General features: G+C 45.3%; 1 protein-coding gene across 4 annotated transcripts in view; it reads right to left on the bottom strand.

Moving 5' to 3' along the window:
- The window catches only part of DPP6 (dipeptidyl peptidase like 6), a 2,254,101-nt gene that overhangs the window by 1,009,077 nt on the left and 1,221,724 nt on the right, over nucleotides 1-23,300 (bottom strand). For all 4 annotated transcript variants that reach the window (XM_078663245.1, XM_078663244.1, XM_078663246.1 and 1 more), the window contains exon 4: nucleotides 2,904-2,998. In XM_078663245.1, coding sequence (XP_078519371.1) covers nucleotides 2,904-2,998 — 95 coding nt within the window. The remainder of the gene's footprint in view (nucleotides 1-2,903; nucleotides 2,999-23,300) is intronic.

Genomic DNA, 23,300 nt, shown 5'->3' with positions numbered 1-23,300 from the left:
GCTTTTAAACTGCGATTATAAGCTATTTGCGAAGATTATGGCGGACAGGCTGGGTAGAGTTATTCCTCTGTCTATACATGAGGACCAGAAGGGGTTCATTAAAGGCAGGTAACCTTCTCACTTATAGGTAGCATTGATGTGGCAGTTACACATAACCTCCCCTTGGCGGTAATAGCTTTAGATGCCGCCAAGGCGTTCGATCGGGTAAATTGGACATACTTGAAGGCCCTAATTAATCATCTAAAAATGGGGCCAAATGTTAGTTCAGTTGTGGAACGGATATATCAATTTCCCACTTCAAGAGTACTTGTGAATCAGACATTAACTCAGCCAATTAAGGTAATGAGAGGCATGAGGCAAGGGTGCCCTCTATCGCCTCTCTTGTTCGATCTTTATATTGAACCGCTAGCCTGCAAAATTAGAGAGCCAGAGAGGATTCCTCCTTTTGAATTCCAGGGATGGGCCAGAAAGATCGGGCTATATGCGGACGATATAGTTATACTAACTGCTAACCTCCAACAGTCGATGAGGTGTCTAGATAAGATAACAAAGAAGTTTGGGATGGTTTCTGGTTATCTTTTAAATAAAGATAAAACGGAGGTTATGTCCTGGAACTCAAGAAAGACAGAAGACATAGTGTGTAAAGCAGAGATAAGATACTTAGGGGTAAAAATAACACAAGACCTAAGAGACCTTACTAAAGCTAATTTCATTAAGGTTAGGAAAGAAATTTCTAAAGATTTGAGAGGATGGGCACACCTCCCGCTAACAATATACGGCCGTATTAACCTAGTGAAAATTATGCTTCTACCCAAGATAACTTTTCTGTTTGACTCCATACTGCTTCTTTTTGAGAAGGATTGGCTTATAAAGATGCAGAGTGAGATAGGGTAATTTATTTGGGCGTCTAAGGGGTCCCGCCTATCATGGAAAAAGATTAGGAGGAAATTTTTGAAGGGAGGATTGGCGGCTCCCGATTTCCAGATTTATTCTTGGGCTTTTTTGCTGAAGAACTGCAGAATGCTTTTAGCCACCCCGGGGAGTTCGGACAATGGCAAAATGTTGTCTGCTTTGCTGAAATTGGAGGGGGTAAAACAGAATGGATTCATGTATAAATTTGCCGACCCAAAGTACTTAAAAAAATAAGATTAAAAGTGTTGAAAGATCTAGCGATGGTTTGGTATAGAATTAGGAGGGCAACAAAAATACCATATCTGAGTGATATGGCACTGATATGGGACACACCAGGAGCACCGACCTGGACTAAGGATGTCTTGGCATTGGCACTGAAAACAGAGGGTCCCCAGAGGTGGGGCGAACTCTTTATTGAGGGTAGCCTAGCACCTTGGAGATACTGCGAGCAGAAGTGGGGACGAAATTTCTCTAAGTTTAAATATTTACAGATACAAAGCTGGGCGGCCGGGAAGGAAAACTTAATTGGTCAGTATAATGAGTTGGAAGAGCAGCTGGCTACAGAAACTCAACCTAAGAAAGAGGTATCAAAGTGGTATTGGTCAATAGTGGAGCTGGAGGATGGACCCTTTACATTACCGGAGACCTTGTGGGGAGAGTGCTTGCCCAGGATCGCTACAGAAGATCAATGGCAAGTAACTATGTTGATTCTATACAAGGTGGTTAAACCTACAAATTTAAGGAGAAATCACTTGTTTACCCTCCACAGGGCATATTGGACTCCTCGAAAATTGGCAACGTTTAAACCCGGCGGAAAGGTGGCGTGTCCTAAATGTTGCAGCTTAAATGAAGACGATCTACACATGTTCGTTACATGTCCAGAACTAAAAGTCTTCTGGGACGCTGTAAGTAAGTGCCTGTCAACAGCAATGGGCCTCCAGATTGAGGTAAGCCCTGAACTTGTCATGACTGGAAGAGTGGATCTTCAAGGTAAGGGCTTGGATGATAAAGCAAAATTGGTGTTTTACTCTGTACTGGTGGCCCGGAGAGAGATTTGTAAGATGTGGGTGTCCGCAGACCCTCCCTCAGAACTAAATTGGTTGAGAGCAATGAGAACTATAGCCAGGCTAGACGTGGTGGATCGGCAAAAGAAAAAATATAGATTTTGGACTCCTTTTTTGCTATGTTTTGGGTGATGGGGGGATAAAGGTAAAGGTAAAGGTTTAAAGAAACAAGTCCTATGATTAAGCTTTTCCAAATCTCGGTGGATACTAGGCTTGAGGTAGACCGGACAAGGTGGTGCACTACCTCCTAAGAGCTAAAAAATCATATTATATGAGATGAAGTGCCCAAGGGCGGTATCGTGAAAACAGGGGCGAGGAGAGGCGAATGAGGACAAAAAAAAAAGAATAGCTTAGAGTTATGAAATTAATTCAATCTTTTGAGTTGTGGACTCTTTCTTATGTTCGGACTGCTGTGAATCTCTTCTGTAGGTGTAAATAACATATTTAGTGGTAACCTCTTTCATTTAAAGTCTTTATTTTTCCTAAAATTAATTTCAAACGGTGATATCTATATGAAATATATAAAAGACAGCTTTCATGTCATTAACTTATCCAGACAGGCTTAACTAAGTAAAATAGACTACTCCCACGTTCAAACTGCAATTATAGGATCCTTTTTGCAAGTAGTTCTGTAAATGTGTAAAGCCCTGAGCATTCCATTTTTAGGCTGGAGATGGCATTCAGTGTTTTTTTCAAATACCTGATGAATATTAGCTCAAAGAAATTGAGCTTCCAGCTTATTTAATTAGCGTGAAAACATTTAGCATTATTTTCTTATTCTTCGCCTGTTGTGTTACAAGTTTATTGCTCATACAAAGCCACTGGGTTGTTAGGTGAGACGAAAATCTAAAACAAGGTAATTTCATGCATGATTTGGCTGAATATATTGAAAGCAAAACAACTATAATGATGATCAAACATACTTACACATTTTTTGTTTTCTATTAATGTTGTCGACTCGTTCCTTTCAACATTAAGCTTCACCACATTACCGGTCTGTGTTCGGTACAATAATTCTTTTGCTATAAGAAAAAATTACATATTGTTTATGGAAAGTCGGTATATTAAACAATGACTAGAAAGGCATTTCTTACATGTTACATGTTTGGAACATACTTATAACTGGATGAAAAGCAGACGTATCATTTTTAATGTTTGGTTTGCAGGAACTTGTTGACTGAGTTTTGAATTTCTAGTTTTAGGGAGAATTGAGTTCTCCAGGCGCACTTGCCCCAAAAGTGTCTGAATGTTTTCCTAGTTAGGGAGGGATAGACACACTCCTGCAGTTCAGTTCTTTTTAGGTCTCACCTAGGCAGTGCTTGCACTGTCTCTTTCAGACTGTATTCAGGTGTGGACTTGAAGCTCTGCCCACTTTCCACCCATCTTTATAATTGGCTCCTGTCACTGTCCTTTGTAAACTGTGGCTTTTCATTGGTCAATAGGCTTAGTAATCCCTCCTTAGTACCACCTTTACTCCCATGAGGACACCCCCTGTTACATGTGTTGTCACTCGATAGGATTTAATTACAGCCACCCAGCACTATTTTGGTATATGGTTTTCTCCTGCCTGCTGTTGCAGAGAAGACATGCTCTCTCAAAACTCTTACTTTTTTCTCGTAGCATGGCTCACCTCAGCTGATATCATGGCGGCTGTACCTTTGGTTTATTATTTATGGCGCTGAACGTGGCCCCATTTTTTTCTATTTAATAACTTTTGTGTTTTACAAGCACCCCATTCAATGCTTTCACGGTAATGTCAGCCGCGCCCCTTTCTTTAGATGCGGCTCTTCTAAAGAAAGGTGCGTTGCCTCTATTAAAGTGAAAGCACAGAATGGGGCCCTTTTACAAAAGAAGCATTTGTTTGTCAACTTGAGAAACAAATGCTTTTTTTGGTAAAAGCACCCCATGCTGTGCTTTCACTTTAATGGTGGCTGGGCACATTTCTTTAGACGTGGCTCTTCTACAGAAATGGGCACACACGCCAGTAAAGTGAAAGCGTGGTATGGGGTGCTTTTTTCAAACAAGCATTTGTAATTCAATAGGTCTCGCATTTACAAGAGTTTAAGCTATTGGCATTGTAAATGACAATGCCTTTTATTTATCTGTTTCGAAAACCAACACATAAATAAAAGGCATTTTCATGTACAATGCCAATGGCTCAAACTCTCGCAAATGTGAGGCATATTGCACTGCAAATACTTGTTTTATGTCCTGTGAGGAGGGGCATGACTTCAGAGGGCACGACTTTATTTTTTAACTACAAGCCCTGAGAGTGAGGCCTGGCCCACCCAGAGCAGTGTGCTGTTTCAGGTCTGGTTGGGACAGATTTTTGTTTTTCCAGAACATTCATGCACAATATAGATATGAGGAGGGACTTTTGGCTTCATCAATTGGTCTTTTAAATTGCCATTCAAATTTTGCTTCTGCCCGTCAGAGCACACAGCATGAAGCAGTGGGTCAGCCCCTTTACCCATTGGCTCTCTTCACTTTAGATGACTGCAGGAAGCCAGTGCCCAGGATTCATATTTATCTGTAGTTCCTTTCTTTTTAGGAACAAAGCTGGTTCAAATTGTGCCTTCTAAATTACTTTTTGCATAGTTATTTATTTTGCCTAGATCTTTTTTTTAAAGTTTACAGCCTAAAATTTTTGGCAATGTATTTTTGTCTCCATCAAAATACTAATAATAAAATTCATTCTGCAATGGAAAGCCTTGTTTAATAAGTCATCACTAGCAACACAAGCAAGACCTGCTCTTAAGGCGCTGCATTGGCTCCCAGTGCGGGAGAGAGTTATATTCAAGGCACTTTGTACAGCCCACAAAATCCTTCTGGGGAAAGGCCCCCCTATACTAAAGAATTTAGCGGTCCCATATAAAGCGAGCAGATCATTGCGCTCCGACCAAAAACACCTTCTTTTAGTCCCTAGAATTAAAAGGTCTCGTACTGGCGGGAGAAGATTCTCAGTTAACACGGCGAAGCTGTGGAACTCGCTCCCTTCCAATTTACGTGGCGAAACTTGTACTCTGCGGTTCCGCAAGTGTCTCAAGACTTATTTGTTCCCTGCTTGAGTACATTGACCTTGTCGTCTTTTATTATCTGATGGTGTCTGGATAAGCGCTGGGATGCCCTAGGGTAACTGCGCGCTATATAAAATTTTAAATAAAATAAATTAAATAAAAAAACACAGCTGCATCGGTGAATGCTTATTTTTTTTATTGAAAGCATGATCAAGTTTCACTTCTTTCTTCTTTTTTATTCCACGTGCTTGCAATAAAAAAAAGAACGAGCCATTGCACTAGGCCGCCAAGTCCAAACCTATTGGCTTTGCCAAGGGTTGTTAAAAACTTCCACAAGCGCTGTGGGTTAGGGCAGACCTCTACAGAGCAATACAGAGCAGTTTTCTTTGTTTTAATTTCTTATGTACCAAAGGAAGGGAAGATCCCTGCACATGAATACAACTTTTAAGGTCCCATAATAATGTTGTACTTTCGGAACCTTATTTTGCATTACATGCTGACCCGACAGTCCAATCATGAACGTCAGTTATCTATAGATCCCACTAGGCACCTGCATATAAATCTAAGAGGATGCAGAGTCCTGAATTTGCTGGTCTGCAGCTGTGTGGCGATAGCATAGCAGATGTAATGTGTGTGTTTAATAAGGCTAGAGTACATGAACTCCGTATCTGCTGCTGCGGCTATCAAATCAGAGGAAAGGCATGGTGAAAGCACCTTTTTTTTAAAACTTTTTTTTTTAAAGTCACTCCCATATCTGCTTTAAAAACTTGTTGAGGAACTCTGCGGTTGGTTTATCATGTTACTGTAAACAGTCTTCAATATCAGTAGTAGACAGTCAGTCAAGTAATCTTTATTTCGGTATTTAAAAAAACATAAAAGATACTTCACATCAATACAAATACAATACAATTTTTTAATGTACCCTTTGGACATGTGCAAATGACTAACACAAAAATTGGTCAGGACACACATTAATAATTAATTCAATAACAAGTACAGATTTTCTAATACTTAAAATCTGCACCAAAAAAGATACAATCGCAAACACACATCAACTCAAGTGTTGTGCACATCAAGCGTAGTTGCAGTAAAACTTAAAGGGCTGATTTACAGCACCTCGCACAAGCATTATTAAGCAAGGGTATTAAGGAGGATCTCCTGGGACCTTTATAACATTGACAGAATTAAAAAAAAGTGTGGAATGAGCTGCCATTGCATGGACTGCTAGGAGCCTCCCCTGACAAGGCACCCATGCTTGGAAAACCGACTTAAAAATGTGCCTTGACAAGGAGGAAACATATCAACAAAAATCTATGATGGTCATTAGTCACAAATTGTACAATGGCAAACACTCCTTTAACCGGTTCGGTGCTGATGACGAGCTGAGCTCGTCATCAGTTGCGCCGCTCGCACGCTGATGACGAGCTGAGCTCGTCATGTAACGGGCTTTTTAAAAAAAGCCGCGCAGCGCGAAAAAAGCCGCCGCACGCATGCGGTTAATAAAACTTGTGCATGTGCAATGATGCTTATTTTAGACATCTCAAATGAAGCCCTAGATTCAACACAATAAAGTTAAAAATATGTTTTCAATCTCATTGCTTGACATATTACAAAGCGGATTCAATTAAACACATCCAGTTTGTCCATATTCTTACATATGGTCTTATTATATTGTACCTGGGGAATGTGAGTAGCATGATCTAAAGTTTAAAGATCAGTTAAAACTGCCCTAGCTGGGGAGGAGCCTGACTGGCGACCAAGATGGCCGCGTAGGGAATCAGCTCTGCCGGCCGCCGTTCCCTGCCCATTAATCCTGCTCAATATCCTGGCCCGTACCCTACTCCCTGACTGCTGAACGGAAGCGACACCCAACGCCGCCTCCGCAGTTCAGATCCGTGGCTGGGGGGTGAAGCTACGTCGAATTGGAAAGTGAGGCCTGGTCCGGCGTGAAAGCCGGGGCCTCGCGTGCCTGGGAGCCCGGTCGCAAGTGCGTCAACACCCGGAGGCGCGACCGAACTTTCACCGGTCCGCCCGGAGGCGTGGGCGCGCGCCCTCCGGGATTACTGAGGGGGAGTGCCCCTGAGGCTGAGACAGTGCGGCCGGGTGAAGGGAGGTGGTGCGCTCCCGAAGCCCCCGGCACGTTGAGAGCAGCGCATAGCGGGGGCTCCTCGGGACCGCGTCTGCCCTGGAGTGTGTGGTGCGGGGGCCGCAGAGTGTCTGCCACCGGCCCGGCTGCTGAAGTGACATCTCCCAGAGGACTCCGGGTACCCAGTGGGGGAGCGAGTTTTGTCCTGCAGCGGTGGAGAAGTGCAGGCATCGCCCAGGAGCCTGATTGCTGAAAGGGGCCCTGAGTGTGACTACATGTGGAGAGCGGAGGAGGCCTTGGTACACCGGTGAGCCACAGGAGTGAGGGGAAGCATTGTTGGTCTAATAGATTCAAGGCCCGCTGGGCCCATCCTGGGGGCGGTCCACACAGATGAGGCGCGACATTTGCGGGGACCCCGCAAGAGGTGAAGCCCACGTGGTGCGGACACCGATATGGTGGAGGGGTGACCCATGAGACTGGGTCGCAGTCTCTGACCTCACATGAGGGCACGGAGGTGGAGATCGGCTGAGCAGTGGCGCACCAAGGGGGGACTACTGCGACATGCGAAGGTCGCCAAAACCATTGTGAGGATCGAACGGGACCGTCCTGTAAGATGTCCAGTTCCCACAAGTTAAGTGTGGATGGGGTGTTCAGTGGAGCCACACTGAGAAGGGAGCATAACTTTTGGACTGCCCCCGGCTCCCGGGAGTGGTGAGGACTGTCGTGCCCAGCCCTGGGCGGATGGTCAGACGTGACCCATCAGTGTTTGGGGGACGTCAAGACAACATATATCAGATCTGTGAACGGTGGAGGCGGACGGCCAATTGGGGTGCTGACCTCGAGAGTGGACCGCGACCTGGCCCGGCCCAGGGGGTAAGGGCGAAGACATGGCGATGAAACCTGAGGTGGAAAAGCCACCGCCCCGGTCCTCTAAGGGATCCAGGAACATTCAATCAAACCGGTTGGACCGTTACACTGTCCCGAAGGGGTCCCCAGGTGCGCCGACGAAGACCCAGTCCGGGAGCAAAGAGGTGGTTACTGCCCCCGTGGAAACGACACTGACAGATCTAATGGCAGCTATCACCGGGGTCCAAACAACCCTGGGCAAAAAGATGGAAACCATGGATAACAAGCTTGACACAGTCGCTATTGAAGTGGGACTGCTGCGGGCGGACCTCACAAAGGCCAACGAGAAGGTAAAGACACTTGAGGTCAAAACGGCCAGCTTAATAGATGATGTGAACCAGTTGCAACAAGAGGTGAGGGACCTTAAGGCATCGGGCGCACTCGCGGCTCGCAAGCTGGACGATTATGAAGGCAGGGCTAGGCGGAACAATGTTCGTATTCTTGGGGTGCCCGAGAAATCGGAAGGGCAAACACCGGATCTCTTCGTTGAAAATATAGTCTTAAATCACCTCAAACCCAAAGGCCTTAGCAATTTTTTCATGATAGAACGTGCACACAGAGTCCCTGGCAGAAGACCCAGGCCGGGGGTGCCCCCTCGACCGATGATTGTCAGGGTCCTCAATTTTCGAGAACGAGATGTGATTTTGCAGGCGGCGCGATCTGGGCCCCCCTTCAAGTTTGAGAATGCTACGCTATCTCTCTTCCCAGACTTTACCCAAATGGTGCAAAGACAGCGTCAGGGTTTCTTGTCAGTGAAGAAGAAACTGAGGGACATAGGACTAAAGTATTCCATGATGTTTCCAGCTCGGCTTCGGGTGGAACTCAATGGTAAGGCCTGGTTCTTCGATAACCCTGAGGTGGCGGCGGATTGGCTGGACAGTATCCACGCGACGGAGGCGGAGAGGTGAGATCGAGAGGACGCATATGAACAATAGTCCTGGACATAATGATGTTCGCAGGGTGCAATGATGTGATGTAGTAAGTGGGGGGTGGGCCTGTAACAGCCTGTCTGCAATGTTGACCTAGTATAGATTTTATCATATTTTGACTTGGAACACTGTAGTGGTGGCGGGGCGGGGGACAGTGGAGTTGGCGGCTTCGTCCAGGCCCTCCCTCTGTTTTCTACCTTTAGTTAGCTGTAGATAAGTGTGGGGGTGACAGGCACACTACTAGTTGGGGTTAAGCGCAAGCTGCATGCAGGGGTGCAGGGTGGGGGGAGGGGGGTTGAAGTTTAGGTTTTTTTTTTAACTGAGATGTTCTTAAGTGCATTATAAGTGTCGAATTGGCTGGCAATGTTTTCTGGGTTTTTTCTAGCATCAGGTGACCTTGACATGCTTTACCATCACTATGTCTATTGGTAGACAGGGTCTGGGGATTACGGCGCTTAGTTGGAACGTGAATGGTCTAGGGGACAAGATTAAAAGGGGGATGGTTAGTCAGATGATTTGGAGGCATTACCCGGATGTGGTTCTGGTACAGGAAACGCACCTGATTGGCAACCGTTGTATGGCCCTACACAGGGGAAGATATAAGTTGGTGGCGCATGCTGGATTCACAACAGGGTCTCGGGGGTGGATATCCTGGTTAGGAACTCCTTCCCCCTGAATGTTCAGGCCACATGGGCGGACAAGAGAGGCAGATACATTGGCATCTCAGGATTGTGGGAGGGTAAAACTGTGACATTTCTGTCGGTATATGTTCTGCTGGGTCTGCAGTCTGACACATTTCGGGACCTGTGCAAATTTTTTTTGGCCTTGCCCGTGGGGCTGCTGGTAGTGGGGGGGGGGACTTTAATTCGGTGATGGATGGTGAAAAAAAAAGGAAAAAACCAAAAAACTGCCCTAGCTAGACACCTACGGTTTAATCCAAACTGCATATCATAAGAAGGAACCAAAGACTTATCCTAGTCTTCACGCAACCCATAGCCATTTACTTATGACATAAGACGTTTGGGCAACTACGAGGGACTACCAGTAATCACTTCATAAAACATTTTCCAAGGTTTAGCGTACCCCATAACCTGTATACCCTACACACCCACCCTGTAACTTGCCAACGATACACTCTTAGCTTTGTAGAGAAAGCACATTTCCTTAATGGGCTTCTGAACCAGTTTAGAGGCAAATCTAAATATGCTATCAATGGTTCTCTTAAACTGGTGTCTTCAGATGTTTCTCAGATGGGCCCAGTTATCAGACTCATCTAGTTCTATCCCCAAATAAGAAAAAGTAGCCACTCTGCCAGCTGTCATACCCCGGACCCAACAAGTGTGAGGTTTTGTGGAGCTGATACCACAACCCTTAATGAAGGTCTTAGATAAATTAGTGTTTAAATCTCATTGATGCACACTGGCGGGCAGTTTAGATCAAAACAGCATAATCTGAATAAAACTGAAGAGTTTTTTCCAATCCATTATCCTTCAAGGTAATCAATCTTGAAAGATCTTGTACACTCTCCATTTAGCCCAAAGTTCAAATTCACAGAGACCTTCGAACTCAATTGGTTCACAAAATGTATCAAAGCTCGATCTACCCCCATGTTTGACATAATCAGCCACAACTTAGCATGGGTCACACATTATAGTGCACAGGAGAGATCCATACCACCAAATGGAGGGCACCCTCTTATTCCAGGGTATGTTTGCCAATTAATACATTTCAGGCATTGATCGACAGTGCTGAGCCTTTGTCTAAAACCATATTGAATGTCAGAAAACACAATGTTCTGCTCAACTGGCCATTTTTGCAAGGAGTATCCACCCAGCCAAGGAATCATGGTATTGGGCGGTTACACCCGGGGTCTTCCCTGTCCCCTTTTTTAATCTGGGAACAATTGTGGACTCTGGTCTTGAGCTAGGTAAGCCATAATTAGCTACTGCATTTAAAACGTTTGCTAGTAATGCAGCCCAAATATCAGATCAAGTCTTACATAGATATAACAGGACCCCGTCTTTACTCCTATTAATCACAAAGAGGACTTCTGAGTACTCAAATCTTAGAGGGATTGTCTCCAAAATGGGGCACAGGGGAGTTTCAAAACACAGAGGAAGGAGCCAACTTAATTTCACATATATTTTGCTAAAATGATCCACACTCATTTATCCTCCCGAATTTTGACTTCAACGGAAGGCGCAGAACCCTCCCTAAAATAGGCTGAGTTGATGACTCCCAGAATCCAATAGGATTATTGCTGCTGCTGTTTTTGACCAGGAAGGCCCAACCTTCTTCCCTGATCACAGAAGGCCTGGTTACAAGGGCGAGTTTGTGATTATACCTACAATTTTTTATTTCTTCCCTTTTTCTAGGGACCTTATTAAAAAGAGCAACTTTAAGTTTATTGTGCCCACGCTTGGTTTTCTTGTCATGTCAACCTGCCTACTTGATCCCTAGGCGCCGAGGCCGACCTATCAATTGACCTTTTATGAGTTCTGAAGTAGAAGTGAACACTCCTTGTAATAGTCATATCATAAGGTGTAAATAAGCTGTGGAGTTGCCCAGCCAATGAATAATGCAGACTGAGATATAGTGAGCGCACATTATTTACAATTTTTAAAAGTCAGTATTGCTCTTCAGGGGTCGACTCTTCCTGCAGGTTATTGAAAAATGCACTAGACACCTAATATTCCTTTCAGTGGTGTGTCCTCCAAACAGAGCAGAAAATAAATAAAAGAGATGCACAGTCTTACAGTGGTCTCCCCTTCTCCTTAATGCTTAACAAATTAAAAGAGAAAAGCACACAGTCCCTCAAGTAGGGACCTGCCCTCCCTTGTAGGAAACAATGATTAATGACATGCAAGGGGGTCACAGGTTCCTCTTAGTCTGAGTTAGGATTACAAGCCCTCAATGTACATAAACAATTATGAGGTTTCTTCAAAACTTCATCTGCGAACATACAGCGGACGAGTTCTGAATAATTCTGCCAGTTACTATTCCAAAGCGCAAAGAAAAGGTATTTTATTCACAACACTCTCTTAGTCACAACAGATAGTAAAGGGGAAATCACTAGAGCACCATTTCTGGCACATCTCAAATAAGCCAGATTTAACCACTAGGCTTTGGTGTTCAACAGCGATCATCCACATGATCTGCCTTATTTAACATCTATTCTGACCCTGGCACCAGTGCTTAATTTGTAAAAGCATAAGTGCTGGGGCCAACGTTTTGCTCAGAAGACTAGGGCCAGCACAAATCAAATGCTGAGGATGAGGAGTCCCAAGGCTTAGCTTAGTCTTGATTTAAGGGTTATCGTGTTAAGATACCCTATTGCTTGAATATTTACCTGCCCGTATTTTAGGTCCTAGGATGCTGCTGTGCCAGGGATTGCATTTCTCTGAGCATTTTAGTACAGGAGGCAGAAAAAGACTTGACATAATTGTTATTTTCATAACCCATCATCAGTAGGGCTGGGTGGCCTACTTCATTGGAAGGATTTGCAAGCTGTTCATAAACTTTCATAAATTGTTCAGATGTTGCTATTGCTCAGGGACTGGCTGTGAGAGGTCTGGCATCATCAGCTGCTTTGCATGGCCCCAAGTGAGCTGAGGAGTGAAAGGGAATGTTTCATGCTGCACTCCCTCTGCGCTCTCTGACCTGTGCTACGTCAGATTCTTCTACGGCAGCTGGCCCAAGACCTTCATGGTCACTACACTGTAATTTGGGCTCAAGGTTTCGTAAACAGGTCAAATGTCTTCCATTACCTACTGCTAGGACCTAATCAAGAGTCATGATCCCACCTTCACTAGACTCAGACAGGACTACTGTGCAACCTGAGACTAGGTTTTTCTGTGTGCGCCTGGCAATGCTAGTTAGAGGCTACCTCCAGACTTGTTGCTCCGAGTTGTGCAGTGATTCCACTCTGCAAACAAAATAACTAAGATATTAGCTTGTGCACTCATGCCATCTTAGGCATCCCATTCTTATCAATCAGGTACTTCACGCCCATTTTGCTCATTGTGAAAGGCCACTAAATTACACTGGCTGGTGTGTACTTTTCAAAATACAATGTTCCCTTTTGTGTACTTCTGCAAATACCATGTTCCCTTTTGGAAAATTTGTACTCTAAGATCCTTGTTGTGAATGGCCTCCTAACACTGCTGGCTCAGTGGACTAATGCATCCACAGCATAAAGCTGTGTTGCCTCATGGTCACAGGTTCAAATCCCGGCAGCTTCACTCAACTTCTATCTTTCTCAGGTGGATAAAATGTATCCCAAAGAGTTAGGTAGCAATAAACATCAGCAACAAAACACCTCTAGGTGGTCACTGTCACGCTTTACAAATACGCATGTTATGTTATGGATGTAAACAGTTTCAGCCAAAATCGGTTTAATAGGTGATGCCACATGAGTAATTAATACATATCTTTCAAGGAACAAATTCTCCAGGCAAGCTTGGAGATATTTGTTGCCCATCTATTAAATCTGACCAGTAACACAACCTCTATTTCTTTATTTATTAATTTAAAATGTATTGAGTGGGGTGGATACCCAGGGGACATGGAAAATTGCAATGCAATATAAGTATACAGTTCCGAAATGTGGTAGCTACAGAGAGATTATCCCTGGCTGAATATGGGTGCCCAAAGAAGCATGAGCTTGAAAGGGCGAGATTTTGATCGATACCTTAGCACTATTGATCTAAACCTCGATCTGGTCGACTGAACCTTTATTGCCTGTCATTAAGGTACAAGGTACATCCATTTCCAAGTTAGTTCACCCAATAAAGGACTCTGCTCTCAAAGATCACGGACAACTTCTAGGTTTCAAAAGTTTATTGTAAAGATATAATGAGCTGCAAATACAGGCATCTCAGAATGAGATTCACGAGATACACAGGTCCAATTACATACATGTGCTCTCGGAAAGCCCTCAAACGAGCAACAGAAATCACTAACACAAGTTCTAAGAATAATAAAGCTATCAGCATAGACGCATATCTCTCCTTCATTTAAGTTGGAGGAAAACGCAAAGGTTAGGCTGTCCCTACCCTGCTCTAGATGGTATCCCTACTTAACCAAATCCCCAACCTAACAAAGGTGTCAGCAATGAATGACCCCCAAGGGAAGTCACTCACTCTAAGTCTCTTGGTGAAAACCTATAGTTCTCCAGTCATGACCCCTCACTGCCTACCCATCCGCTCTCCTAAGGGTCCTCAGGTATCTGCTCTAACTCCACCCAGGGGTGCTGTCCCTAATACAAAACAGTCAACAACATTTGAGACGCCCCTTGCGAAACGCCTCTCACGTGGTGTAGCTTCAGGCTTTTTCCATGATGCTTTGTATTGGGCCTCAGACGTTAGAGTTGACCTTGCTTCTCAGGCTCTTCTCCGGCCCGCTGATACCCCTTAAACATTCCAGAACCCTCCTCCATGTCTGGGCCGTCTACTGAACAGACCTCTATTCATTCATTTATAATTGGATCCCCCCTTTCCTGTTGCAGACAGATATCTGCCGCCAAGAACCCAACTCTCATAGACTTCTAAAAAGGCTTGCAACATTTCTCAGCCCAGACATGTACGTGTAAATCAATGCTAAAACATTTCAGGCCTACAATATTTCTCATAATGATATAGCATTCAACTTCTTCATTTAATTAAAGCATGTTAATACTCTTATTCTATTATTCAATAAACATTTTATAAATCATGGCCCATTTAATGCGATGACCAAACATTAATGCAATCTGTGTCGTGAAAAGAACCACCTTCCCTTTTAGCTCCAGCTCTGGCCCTGAGGCCTACCACATTCTGCGTTTAACCACAGACCATCTTATATTTTAACAGCTACACGACATAGATTCAAAAATAATCACGTCTAATAAAATCATATAGTGTCACACATTTCTGTATTAGTTCCACTTCTACTTAAATCTCTACATTAGCTATACATTTAGAATATAATTGCAGATACTATTAGCACTCATGGCATTTCTCCTCATGATTTGTGCTTACTACAGGTAAGTGTGATGTACTCATACATTTAAGTCAGTTTGCGCTCTCTCAGTTCCCCCCTTTGATGACCTCTCGGGGTCATCACTAACATTTAAACTGCAGTTATTGCTGGCATTCTCTGCGCTTCCAGAGCCCTCAGACTCCTGTACTGATTATCTTGTATGGCAGCCAATCTCTGCAGCTGTTCTCTTTGGGCCCTTTCTGACCTTCTTGCTCTGTACCATTTGAATACCCTCACCAATCCCCACAATATAATCCCACAGATCAATATTATGATGATAGGCTTTAGGATATACCAAACAAAGCTTTTGCCTAAGGTGGAAAACCACCCACCAACTGCACTCATTCCGTGGCCCACCTTTTCCCAGACATTTTCTCTACTCAAGTCTTCGATCTCCTTGTGAATATCAGTTATGTTCCTAATAACCTTCTCAAGGGGTTTTGAATTGTCTGGAATGTAAGTGCAACATTCCTGGACCTTCAAAGCCTTACAGACTCCGCCCTCTTTTGCTAATAGGACATCTAATGCAAGACGGTTCTGAAGAACCATAGCCCTTATCGATTGCATCTCTCCTTCTACCAGCATTAAGGACTGAGCAGTGCTGGCAGACAACCTGTCGACAACTGTTGCCAGTCGTCTAATTTTAACATCATTAAGGATTATTCCCAAAAGAGGGAACATAGCTCCAAAGACATCTCCAACCATTTCTGCATCGCCTACATCTCTCCTTCCCCTCGAAGATGTCTTGCCCTCAATGATCACTAAGTCTTGTGCATGATATATTTTGGGGAAGACAATTGCCAAATAACATGATCCATACCAGTTGTCAGGTAGTCTCACGTAAGCATTCCTTCCACATACAAAATACACATTTGGAATCACTTGCATTCCCTTCAGGAAATCCTTAGTGTAGTACTCTAAATTAAAAGCATGTTCACAGTCCACTTCTCCAACGTATACATTTTCATAATACGTTTTGGCTCTGTGAAGACATAGCTTTCCTCTCTGCGCTTTATCTAAAGCTATTGGACCACTACTACCCTTTCTCTGGTGTGACTTCTCTTCCTCGGTCCAATCGGTTTTCCCTTGTCCTGATTTTTTCAAAATCTTTTGTCTCCTGTAACGATCATCCACCTGCCCTATGAACTTCTTCTCGACTTCTGACACCTTGCATGTCAGATTATTTCTACGGGCATGTGAAGTATCTAAGGTAATCCAAGGAATGAAGAACTTGGCCAATCTGTCTTCACTCTTCCAGTAATCCCATTTGTTCATCTGCTTATAATTTGGGACTTCTGGCAACACTGAATCATAATTGGAGAAATAGTATTCAAAACTATCTCTCTCATAAAATATACTAAGCAATAAGCTACATGTAATGCCATATGTCAGCGGGAGGTGATGATATCGGATTCCTTCATCTACAGACGCCGGCAACTGCATGCAGACGTAGCAATCCTTAACCTCCATGGCATCCACGTATTCATATAAGAGTTTAGCATAAGCATTTGACCTAAAGTCTCCTTGGGACTCGTCTACGTGTAACCTGCGGGCTTCTGCAGCTAATAACGCTTTCTCTTGAGTGTTTTCCCTTTTCTCACCAGCAACAGTAGGTGTAAGCGTTTCTACAGATTTCACATCAGTTACCTTTGCCTCTTCCTCATGTCCCTTTACATAAGAAATTGTTACCACTAAAGCTATTAATATTATCACTCCTACTATTAGTGTACCTATTATACATTTAGCTCTGCGGTTCGGGGTGCCGGCCTCCATTTCGTCAGACAATATAGCTCTCTCTTATCTTAGCAAAAAGTTCTTTTCCTCTCGTTCCTTTACAGTCTCTTTTCAATCCCTTTGTCTTTAGAGTCCACACAACTGGAGGCTGACAACCTTCTTCGCAAAAGTCCTTTAACAGTTCAAAAAGACAACCCTAGCCCTTCTCCATCAACTCAAGGGATTCCCTATTAGTCTCTGCTTCCTGGGCGCTAGGTAATCTTCTTTTTTCTGCTTGCTTTATTTACAAAGTCCTTAACAGTCTACTATCAGATTTGTGGTTGCAGCTTCAATAGCATAGTTCAATATTTCCAAACGAAGATTGTGCTCTTCATGTGCTGTTATCGTTGTACCAAAGTCGGGGAATTGCAATTCTGTAAGAAACATGTGTTTTAACTTGCTGAGGCGGGGAGGTCTGGGGAGCATGAATGTTAGTGACCCTTCTTGTTCGACACCGGGTACCAACAGTCGTATTTCCACGGTGATAATGGGCTCAGAACTGGACACCACCACCGCTCGGATCCTCCCTGTTTCCGGTTTCACAGACATTTGTCGCCAGATATGTCCACTCAGGTGTGGAGTATCTTCTGTTAGGCACACGCACTCTTCTTGACCTTCTTCGGTCGGGTGCTTCAGCGCCCTGAGCACCTTCTTCGGGGTCTGAGTCTTCTGATATCGGAGGAAGGGTTGCTTCTGGAGTTGACCTCAGGCTAGAGCTCCTTCTTTGCGGCCAATTTGCTTCTCCACGTGCCCTTCTACTCCTTCTTCTTCTTGTCTGTTCCCGCTCTCTCTCAGACCTGTCAGGGTCTGACTCGTACTCCCAGCTACTTTCTCCTTCTGTAGCGTCTTCAGTTTCACTGTTGTACTGACCGTCCTCAGCTTGGTCAGACTCGTTCCCTGCTTCCGCTGGCACCTCTACAGCTTGGCTAGCCCCCTCTATGGCTTCTCGGTCCTCAGCTGGACGTCTATCCGAGAGAGGAGCTGTTTCCAGAGGTGCTGGAACCCTTCGCGTATGTGACGCGTGGATCCAATTGGGCAGGCCTCCCACCTTCACAGCTGTGTTCGTGATCAGGATGACCTGGAAGGGCCCACGCCAACGAATATCCAGACAGCTTCTTCTCACGTGTTTTCTTACCAGGACCCAGTCCCCAGGATACAGGTCATGACACGGGCCCTGGCACGCTGGAACCTCGGCAGCCTGCACCTGAAGGGACACAGAACGCATGGCGTCAGACAGCCCCTTACAATAGTCCAGGATCATATCATCTGTGATATTTAACAGTGCAGTAGCTGGAATAGATGGCAGCCTCATTGCTCTTCCCATTAACACCTCATGTGGTGACAACCCTGTTCTTCTGTCTGGGGTACTACGAAGGCTCATGAGAACCAATGGCAGGGCATCAGGCCAACTCAGGGTCGTTGAGGAGCACACTTTTGCTATCCTGCTCTTGATCGTGCCATTGATCTGCTCCACAATCCCTGAGGCTTCTGGTCTGTAACTGCAATGCAACTTTTGGTCAATATTTAGCGCAACACAAATCATCTTCACAAGCTCGCTGTTAAAATGTGTTCCCCTATCTGATTCTAAAAAGGCCGGCACCCCGAAGCGAGGAATGAGTTCTCTAAGCAGTAACTTGGCCACTGTGAGGGTGTCGCACCTACGTGTAGGGTATGCCTCAACCCATCTGGAGAACACACAAACAACCACCAGGACATAGCGGAGGCGGTTGCACCTTGGCATTTCAATGAAATCTATCTGCATTCGATTGAATGGACCTCCAGACCTTCCTATGTGACTTAGTGCAACTGGTGTTCTTTTCCCTACGTTCAGCTGCTGACAGGTCACACAACGCTGGCACACTGCTTCTGCTGCTATTCTAAACTTAGGATTGTACCAAGTCTGTCTAAACACTCTCAGCATAGCATCTCTCCCTAAGTGTACGGGACCATGTATGAGTCTAGCCATTGGACTCACCATCTCATTGGGCAACACTGCTCTGCCGTCTGCTGAGACCCAAAAATGGGTCTCACCCATTACACATCCTGCCTTTTCCCATGTTTCTTTTTCAGAATCAGGAGCATTTTCTTGCATGGTTGACAGTTCATCCCAAGTATCAACAGTTTCCAGTATCATGGCTAATTCAGTTCTTACATTTATTCCACCCACATCCACCTCTGTGAAAGAGTACCCTTGTTCCGCGCAATACCGCGCAACTTCATCTGCATATCTATTGCCTTTTGAAACAAAGTCCTCATTTTTGGTATGTGCGGTGCACTTTACAACTGCGATACCTGCTGGGCATTGCAATGCTTCTAACAACAGGCGCACAAACTCTCCATTGCGAATCGGAGAGCCTGAAGAGGTCATGAACCCTCTTTGAGACCATAACTGCCCGTAATCATGAACTACCCCATAGCCATATTGGCTGTCGGTGTATATGGTGACTCGAATTCCATTGCTTGCTAAGCAAGCACGTGTCAGGGCAATAATCTCGGCTACCTGAGCGGAGTGTACTCCTTCCAGGCACCCAGCTTCCACAACTCCTTCAATTGTACAAACAGCATAAGCTGCTCTCAACTGCCCAACTTCGTCTCTTACACATGAGCCATCGACAAAGAAAACTTCGTCTGGGTCGGTCAGTGGCTCATCTACGATGTCGGGTCTGGGTTTGGTGCATAGTTCAGTCACATCAAGGCAGTCATGGTCTGTATATTCATCATCATCATCGATATCATTTGGAAGTGGCATCAAGGTAGCAGGGTTCAAAACAGAGCATCTCTTGAGGGTCACGTTCTCTGCAGCAAGAATAACTTGCTCATAGCGCGTGAGCCTGCTGTTGGTCAGATGCTGTGTTTTGGTCCTGGTCATCAACAGTTCAACAGAATGGGGCACGCACACCTCTAACGGGTGCCCCATGACGATATTTTCACATCTCTCAATGCTGACACCCGTTGCAGCAACGGATTTGAGACATCCGGGCAACGCTGCGGCTACTGGGTCTAAAGTAGCCGAGAAATATGCAACTGGTCTACGGGCATTCCCATGGATTTGGACCAACACAGACAACGCACAACCTTCTCTCTCACAACAGTAAAGAAAAAATTGTTTATTGTAATCAGGCATTCCCAATGCCGGAGCACGGCACAGGTCCTCTCGCAGCTGTAGGAACGCCATCAAACAGTCTTTGTCCCATGGTACCGGATCACTCACCTCCTTGTGCGTCAGTTTTTGCAAGGGTTTTGCTTTCAGTGAAAAGTTTACGATCCACTGTCGGCAATAACCCACCATCCCTAGGAACATCCTGACCTCTCTCTGTGTCCTAGGCGCATTCATTTTCATGATCGCCTCTATCCTGTCTGGTGACACTTTTCGTTTGCCTTTCTCTATTCTGTGTCCCAAGTACTGCACCTCTGTCAGGCAGTACTGCAATTTTCCCGGGGACACCTTGTGCCCATTGGCAGCTAGGTGATTTAACAAAGCAATGGAGTCTTCCCTGCAAGCTTCTTCTGTTTCTGACGCCACAAGAAGGTCGTCTATGTACTGGACCAGAACTGACTTCTGGGGCAGCACTAGACTTTCAAGATTTTTCTTCAAAAGCTGGTTAAAGATCGATGGACTCTCTGTATACCCTTGAGGGATACGACACCATGTTAGGACGCGATTTTCCAGCTTAAATGCGAAAAGAAAATGGCTTTCTTCGTCCAGAGGGATCGAAAAGAAAGCCTGACAAAGATCGATCACAGTGAACCACTCTGCTTGGAATGGAATCTGAAACAGTATCACTGATGGATTCGGTACCACTGGACAACACGAAACGACTATGTTATTAATCTTTCGAAGGTCCTGCACTATCCGAAATTTCCCATTTGGTTTCTGCAGACCCATAATCGGGGAGTTGCATGGACTACCCACGATTTCTTTCAGTATTCCCTGTTTAATCATGGACTCGATCACGGGTTTTATGCCTGCAATCGTTTCTGGAGTCAATTTATATTGGGGTGTTCTTGGGAACTCAGCATGCGGTTTCACTACAATTTTCACTGGGTCCACCCCTTTGACCAATCCAATCTCTTCCCCAGTGAAATCCCATTCTTCTGATGCCACTGTCTCTCTCAAGTCCCAGGGGAGCTCATCTACTGTCAAAGTAGGGTACAGCTCCACGCATATTCTGGAGTTTGCAACTTTGAAATCTGCGTCATCATCATTGGTCAATACCTCCACTCCCTGAGGTGTACAATATATAGTACAATTCAATTTACACAACAGGTCTCTTCCTAGCAGACACACAGGGCTTGAATCGCAAACCACAAACTGGTGCTCATCGCTGTACTTCCCTATTTTCACCTGTACCGGTTCTGTCAATTGGCTGGTTATTCTCCTGTTTGCGACCCCTACCACTTGTATGGTCTCTCCAGACATGGGCAGGTCTGGAACTGCAGCTGATCTGATCGTGGATCTAGTGGCTCCTGTGTCCACCAGAAATGTCGTAGGGCACCCTGCTACTTCTGCTTCAACATAGGGTCCCCTCTGGTCCACCTCCAAGGCTGCCCCGAGGGTGCAGTCTTCTCTTTCCACTCTCTGTCCGGTTAATGGGTCCACATAATAGCACTCTTCCCCTTCCACAAACAGGGGCATTTGTCTGTAGGTCTTACCCATACTCCCTACTCGAGGAGGTTGCGGGAACTGGGCTCGGGGAGGAGCCCCCCCCCCTTTGAGCACCTTTCCTTGGTATGGCGTTACCCCTCTTGTAGGCGCGCTCTGAACCTCTTCCTCCTCTATCTCTTGCTCTCCTATCTCTACATTGTAGGGGCACTCGCGTTTCCAATGCCCCAGCTCGTTACACTGGTGGCACCTAGTCGTTTTCTTCAAGGTAGCTATGTCTATTCTGGGTCTAAAGGTGGAACTCTCCTCATTACCCTTGTTCTGACTGTACTGCTTCTTTCCTCCTGTACCTGTCCCTTGCTGCTGTTGCTGCGGTCCCCCCTTTCCTGCTGCCTGCATCTGTACCACCATCAACTTTTCTTTTAATTTCTTTGCCTTAGAGTCTATCTCATCACAGCAGTACCTGGCATATCTCAGTATTTCATCTAGGGGTTTAGTTTGCCAACAAATCGAGTGTTGCTGAATCATTAAACTAATATCCGGTCTCAGTCCCAGGACGAACTTGGACACAAATTGCCCTATGTCTTTTGGATCCATTACATCCAAGCCGCTATACTGTTTAAACGCCTTCAGCAATCTCTCGTAATATTCATGAACTGTCTCTTTGGGTTCCTGTCTTGTTCGGTCTATTCTGACCCAATCTATGTCTTGCATTGGCACTTTCTCTTTCAGCCAAGTCATCACTCTCTCGAATTTTGCCATCACAATCTCGGACGGCCCATTAGTTTTAGCATCTCTCTCTGGCTCCGTTGTGGGCCACTCAGCGCTAACCTTGCATGCTGTCCACAGATCGCCTGGTACTACAATGTCAAATAGCGTGTTCAGATCTATCCATAGGACCTTTGAGATTTTTACAAACCTCTCGACTTGCTTGTACCACTCCACAGGGTTTTCCCGTAGTTTGGGGAAGGAGGTGGTGAAAGCAGCTAAATCTCCCCTACTCCAAGGGACATGTACATAGTTCCCATTTGCGACTTCACGCAAAGGGTAAGCTTCTATTCCCTGCTGTCCTGGTGTCATACCAATCATGCTTCTCCTGCCGGTCCCTTTCTTGGACCACCTCTCTTCCCACTTATCTAGTGCTCTCCATGTCCTTATTCCAGTAATCAGTTCCCTTATGTGCGTTTTCAGCCCAATCGTTCTCCTCTCATCTAGGTCTCGATCTGTATAATGTAGCCTGTGGTTACCCTGTAATGCTTTGGTTCTTGACAAGTCCACCATATATTTGCCTGCTAGTTCGACTAACTTCTCATGGACTGCTCTCGCCTTTCGAGTGATGTCCTTTGCCATATACAGTATTTCATCCTGTTCATACATTTCCATTCTTTCTAAAGGCAGGGTACCATCTACCATGTCATCCAGATCTGACCTTAAGCTGGAGACATCAAGTCTCTTGGCTTTTATCTCAGCTCGCAATATGTCTTTCGAAGGGGGCTCACTGGTCTCCCTACCATCCCAACTTCGAGCTCTGCGTTTGGGCTCGGGAGAGTTAATGGGTGCCCTTCCTTGCTCCCATCTCTCCAGGTCCCACGCTCGGCCATCTAATCTTGGAAGGTGATGGAACACGGGCCTGTTATCCCTACTCTCTTCTTCTTCTCTCCTCTCACCGCACACCTCTCTGTTATTTTCCCTCTGGTCGCTACTCTCCCTTTGCCTCGTATCGCTCAGTATCCGATACGATCCTTCCTGGTTCCCCATATTCCCTGGGCTGCGCTCATTTCTGTCATCACAGGGACTATGGTGCGACCTCTCACAACTCCCATTCTGTTCTCTGGTGCCGGGCACACAGTGTGGACACTTAAAGCTGTTTCTGTACTCTTGCGCTCTCCTCTCCCCTTCACTGAGTATTGGGCGCGCCACCCCTCCACTCCCGGGGCCCCCGTTTTCCAGGTCTGTTCTACCTCCATTCCGGGCCCAATGGGTGACTCCCCT

This window comes from Lissotriton helveticus, chromosome 10 (genome assembly GCF_964261635.1).
Source record: "Lissotriton helveticus chromosome 10, aLisHel1.1, whole genome shotgun sequence".
Classification (NCBI taxonomy): domain Eukaryota; kingdom Metazoa; phylum Chordata; class Amphibia; order Caudata; family Salamandridae; genus Lissotriton; species Lissotriton helveticus.
The sequence above is the reverse complement of the archived record's forward strand: the minus strand, read 5'-3'. Positions and strand labels throughout refer to the sequence as shown.